This window comes from Orycteropus afer, unplaced genomic scaffold (genome assembly GCF_000298275.1).
Source record: "Orycteropus afer afer isolate SDZICR_OR568_19922 unplaced genomic scaffold, OryAfe1.0 scaffold00010, whole genome shotgun sequence".
In the NCBI taxonomy this organism is placed as follows: domain Eukaryota; kingdom Metazoa; phylum Chordata; class Mammalia; order Tubulidentata; family Orycteropodidae; genus Orycteropus; species Orycteropus afer.
Window position 1 is genome coordinate 684,086 of NW_006921597.1, and position 5,944 is coordinate 690,029.

At 44.9% G+C, this 5,944-nt stretch overlaps 1 protein-coding gene across 1 annotated transcript in view; it reads left to right on the forward strand.

The window, feature by feature from the left end:
• Positions 1–890: 890 nt before the first annotated feature.
• RNF115 (ring finger protein 115) overlaps positions 891–5,944 on the forward strand; it is a 96,853-nt gene continuing 91,799 nt past the window's right edge. Inside the window, exon 1 of the mRNA XM_007948314.2 lies at positions 891–992. Coding sequence (XP_007946505.1) covers positions 891–992 — 102 coding nt within the window. The remainder of the gene's footprint in view (positions 993–5,944) is intronic.

Sequence of the window (5,944 nt, forward strand, 5' to 3'; positions counted from 1 at the left end):
TGGCGACCTCATGTATGTCAAGGGAGAACTGTGCTCCACAGACTTTTCAATGGCTGAGTTTTCAAAAGTGGATCACTAGGCTTTTCTAAGGAAATGCCTCTAGATGAACTTGAACCTCCAACCTTAATGCTTAACTGTTTGCACCACCCAGATTTTCCTTATAGGATTATTTCCTTCTGATCATAAGGTGCTACCAAATACTGGTTTGCTCATTCATTCCTCCGAATTCCTCAGAATCCAAGTGTCTCCCAGTATCAGTGTCACCCATCCACATGTCTTTGGAAAAGCATCCCCAGGCCACCACCTTCACGCAGGTTCGTGTTCGGAACTTGGTCTCCTGGTCCAGAGTCAGGGCCGCTTCGTTCACACAGCATTTCCCACTAACCTCTGGGTCAATGCAATCCAGGTGCTCCAAACCTAGTGCCTCGAGTTCCTCCCAACGACTTCGCGCGGCTCCCACGAGCCGCCTGGGTAGAAAGGAGCCACGGTCCCTTCCTGCAAGAGGACCGCCGCCGGGTAGAACCAGGAAGGGGCAAAAACGTGGGCCGCTCTACCCCAGAGTTTCGGTGATTTCCGGGACGCTCTTTCTTTCCTCTCGCTGGAAGGTTGGAGGACCGGCGAGGGGCTGTTTAAGGAGCCGGCGGGCGGACCGCCGCGGGAGGTCTCCTTCCTGCGCCTTTTTGGTGCTGGGAGGCGGGCCGCGGGGTCGCGGTCCGCGCCGCCGCTGTCTTGCTGGGCCCAGAAGACTCACGTGACCGACGCGGGTTCTGGAGCCGCCGGCTGCTCTAAGGAGGCATCGGTGGTGGAGGAGGAGACCGCAGCTCGCGAGGTAGCGGCCTGGCGAGGGACAGGCCGGCTGCCCTGGCCGACAGCCACGGCGGAGAAGAAAAATGGCGGAGGCCTCGGCGGCCGGGGCGGGTTCGGGCGCTGCTGTAGCCGCGCACCGATTCTTCTGCCACTTTTGCAAGGGCGAGGTTAGCCCCAAACTACCGGTAAGAGCCTGGTGTCCTCTGCGCTCGGGCACCTGCATGGATTCCTTCTACCGATTTCCCGGAACTAGGTCTTAGGCTTCCTGCACAGCTCTCATTACCCTGACGTCGGTCCTCGAGTACCTGCTGCCCACCCTCTCCGGTCGCTAGTCCCAAGCCCTGGGCCCGGGCTGGCGGCCTGTATTTTCCCCCTGGGATGGTCCTCCTGCCCCTCATTCCATCTCCCCGCTTTACCTCTGTCTTTTTGCCTTTCTTGGCAAGTTCTCCTCTGACAACTCTTCCCCCAATTTTTTTGCACTCTTCTTCACCTTGTCTCCTTCCCAAGATGACCTCTCTTACCCCCTCCCCCGATTCTCTTTCCGCTCTTGCTTCTCACCTTCCACTATTTCCTTTTCCACTTTTAGCAGCTCCCTCCTCCCGCTTGGCAACCTCCCTCCTCCCTTCTCTTCAGTGAAATTGAATAGCGGATTGTTGAGGATTGCCCCTATTCTGTTGTCTCTAGGGAAGGAAGGAAGAAAAGCGCAAAAACGGAGGATTGGAAAAGAACCATAGGGGAAAAAGGGGGATTTTGCTATTCAGTGGTTTCCAGGATTTTTGTGAAAGTGAAAGAGCAGTGTAGTAATGACTTGCAGACTGCCTGAGCTTCCTGTCATTCTGGAAGAAAATGGTTTTAGGAAGGACGCAGAACATATTGTTTCAACTTGGTTTATTTTGATTGTGGCGTCGCTTGTGTCACCTTCCTTACCCGCTTCCCTTAAAAGAAAAAAAGATTTAGGACAGAATGTTGGAGACTCCATTCTCTGACATAAAATTGATTTCACCAGTTTCTGTCAGACTATTAGCTCCCTAGAGAGGTAATTCAGTGATTGCGAGGAAAATGCTTCTGAGGCATGTTAATCAGCTCCAGCACCCCAAATCAGAACTTGTTTTGCCTTGGCTTATAGCTACTGCCAGGAGACTCATCGGGTTGAATGCTAATCCTACACTCAGCCAGCTGTAAGAATTACTTAATGGTGGTTCTTATCCTTTAACAGTCTCCAGGTTCAGCCTTAAGATAGGGTGGCTATACAAAAAATTATCTCTGTATAATATTTAAGGTACAGACTATGAGAAAGCTTACTAAAGTATGTCTGCATATCTTCTTATTTCATAGAAACCCAAATGGAGTCCAGTGAAAAGTGCCTAAAGCGTTTGCCTTTTCATCTAAAAATTGTACTTTTTCAGGCTTTTCTACAACATTTTCTTGTCTATCTACCTACTCCCAAATTCATAGTCATAATTTCATCTAACTGCTACTTAGTTTTGGTTTCTGGTTTGGTTGGCTGTGTATGTGTTTTTGCTATATTTCAGTGCTGGAAAGAGCAGGTGCCTTTTTTTTTTCCCAGCAGACATCAGAGTGTCTAGAACTCTGTTGCTACAGAGAGGGAATCTGAATGCAGCCATTACTTTTGTGTGACCAGTGACACGTTCAGTGTGATGCCTTATTGAATATTGTAGCCTTAATTTCTTCTGATGTTTAAATCAATGCTGGTCCTTGCTTTTAAGACTGAGAAAACTTAGTCCTATAATTTATGACATCTTTTCTTCTTACCACTTGAAGTCTTCACTTCAAAACGCTCTTGGAAAAGAATAATTTGAAAGATTTTTTAGGTGTTTTTCTAAGCCTTAGTTAGAAGCCCGAAGGAGAATTTATCTTTTCACAAGCTGATTTATGATCTGTCTTGCCCTATTTATAAATTGAAGCCCAACATAATTAAATATAAATGAATACTTTCTATGTGTGAATAAGGATGTCTTTGAGATGGTATGGAAGACTGTATGGTCCCCATGGTCACAGAGGACATCAAGCTCAACTGGCATAACATATTACACAAACACATTGTTCTGCATCCTACTTTGGTGAGTAGCAACTGGAGGCTTAAAAGCTTGTAAGTGGCCATCTAGATGCAATGATGGGTCTCTCCTCATCCAGAGCAAAGAAGAATGAAGAAAACCAAAGACGCATGGAAACAGTTAGTCCAAGGGACTGGCAGACCATGTGATCCTCAGCCTATATGACCATAACACCAGAAGAACTAAATGGTGCCTGACTACCAATGTCAGTCACTCAAGGGGGATCAGGGCAGGAAATCCTGGATAGAGTGGGAGAACAATGTGGAATAAAGCTCAAAATCATAAAAAAAGACCAGATTTGCTGGTCTGATAGAGCCTGGTGAGACCCATGAGCGTATGGCCCCTAGCAAACCAAACAGGAGTGGGAAGACAAATGAGTCTATACTCACAAAGATATATAGGCGTGTCAGAGGATACTTATATGTGCTGGAACTGAATTCATTCCTGTGGCTTCCAGCCAAATAAAAGACCAGCATATGGGCTAAACATTTACATCAGATAGATAGAGTCCTTGGAGAGATCACTCATGGGAGAAAAGAAGGGCAGTGTATGAACAGGGAGACTGCTTTGGGGGCAGGAGTACATGGGAGGGAAGGACACAGGAAAGAGGTAACTGTGGGGAGGAAGTGGGAAGAGAGCTATTACATTGTGGGGAATTGCAGTCAATGTCATGAAACAAAATGTGTATGAACTTCTGTATGGAAAATGAATTTGCTCGGTAGACTTTCACCCAAATCACAATAAAAATTTTAAAATAAAATATAGTGTACCATTAAAAAAAAAAAAGAAGAATATATGGTTTCTGCTCTTAAGGACCTCGTAGTCTTGTTGGAAGAACAAGACAAACCAGGAAAAATAACATATGGTGCTCTTTGTTTTCTGAAATAGCCAGGCACTAAGGGGATACTCCTCGGAAGGAAGGTTGGGCAATCCTACTTCCGTAGTGATACTGCCTCGGAAACCCAAGGAGGGGTTGCTATGAGTTGGGGCCGACTCGACGGCACATAACAACAAAAGGGGATACATAGGCCCTATACCTACAAACCAAACTAACTTCCAGAAGGGAGGGGACATGATACAGTAATGCGTATTCTTTTTTTTCTTTTTATTGTGATCGAGTGAAAGTTTACAGCAAATTGGTTTTCAGTTTGACAGTTCATATGCATTTTGATTTGTGACATTCATTGCAATTCCCACAATGTTATAGCACTGTTCCCATTGCCTCCCTGTGTTTACATTTCCATTTGTCCTTCTTTCCTGTCTTTCCTGCTTCCTGAGCTTTATCCCTGGGCAAATGCTGTCTTTTGATTTCCTATGGTTGGTTGCTCTGGTAGCATAGTGGCTAAGACACTTGCCTGCTAACCAGACGGCTGGCGGTTCAAATCCACCAGCCACTCCTCGAAAGGAAGGTTGGGCAATCCTACTTCCGTAGTGATACTGCCTCGGAAACCCAAGGAGGGGTCACTATGAGTCGGGGCCGACTCGACGGCACATAACAACAACAACAACAACAACAACATGGTTGGTTGATCTAAGGAGTGTGTACCTCCCTTGTGTTTTTGTTTACCATATAGACCTGTCTATTGTTTGGCTCAGACCTTTGGCTCAGAGTCTGGTGGCATAGTGCCTAAGACATTTGACTGCTAACCAGAAGGCTGGTGGTTCAACCCACCAGCCACTCCTCGGAGGCAAGGTTGGGCAGTCTACTTCCATAGAGATCAACCTTGGAAACTCAAGGAGTGGTCGCTATGAGTCGGATCCGACGCCACGGCGGTGATTTTGGTTTGGTTTGGTTATTGTTTGGCTGAAAGTGGAGTTATGGGAATGAGTTCTGTTCTAGGCCTGAAAGGTGCCTGAAGGCCATAGTCTTGGGGATTCTGATGTACAGCATTGTTTTTGTAGACTATGTTACGCCAGTTGACCTTACCAGTCTATAAGTGGATAGATATATAGAGAAGCAAGCCAAACAGGAGTGGAAGGCAAATGAGTCTATACCCACAAATATATGTAGGTGTGACAGAAGATACTTCTACATATATATTTGTATGTGCTGGAAATCAATCTATGAATATAGTAGAACATACTAGAGGTAAACTTGGAAAATTCTTAGCCATAATCAAACACCTTGAGGGAAGGAGTCACTGGGTCAGCATTTGGCTGTTAACCAAGTCGTTGGTGGCTTGAACCCACTAGCTGCTCTATGAAAGAAAGATGGGACAATCTGTTTCTGTAAAGATTTACAGCCTTGGAAACCTAGTGGGGGTAGCTATGAATTGGAATCAGTAGCAGTGAGTTTGGTTTGGTTTTTATTACTCAGTAGTTTTTAAGGAGGGTGTTAATTTAGTTTCCCTGTGTTTGCTTCCGCCCCCGCCCCCCTTAGTCTTCTCATCGTTGATTTCTTATTTTATAGTATTATGACCTGAGAAGATGCTTTGCAGTATTTTGATGTTTTCAAATCTATTGAAGCTGGCTTTGTGGCGTAACATATGGTCTATTCTGGAGAATTATCCATATGTGTTGGAAAAGAATATATTGTACTGTTGGGTGAAGTGCTCTGTACATGTGTATAAGGTCAAGTTGGTTGATTGTATTGTTTAGTTCTTCTGTGTCTTTGTTGAGTTTTTTCCTAGTTGTTCTATCCTTCACTGAAAGTGGCGTCTTAAAATCTATTGTTATAGTGGAGTTGTCTGTTTGTCTTTTCAATTCTGTTAAAGTCTGATTTGTATATTTTGGGGCTCTTTCATTGGGTGTGTAGATATTTATAAGGGTTATGTCCTTTTGTTTGATTGATACTTTAATCATTAATGTTTTTCCTTGTCTCTTATGGGGGTTTTTGTTTTAAAGTCTCTTTTATTAGAAATTAATATTGCTACTTGCGGTGTAGTAAATTACTTAGTGTGGCTTTTCTACCCATAAGTCTTTGTAAACTCCAAGGTGGGAATTACTATTAGCAACTGAGGAGATCCTGATTTTAAAGTCGCCCACCTGGGTTATTTCTGTTGGGCATGGCACAATACAATGTTCTGGGAGGTTTCCACTCTCTCTCACGTGCTTAGAGTTCT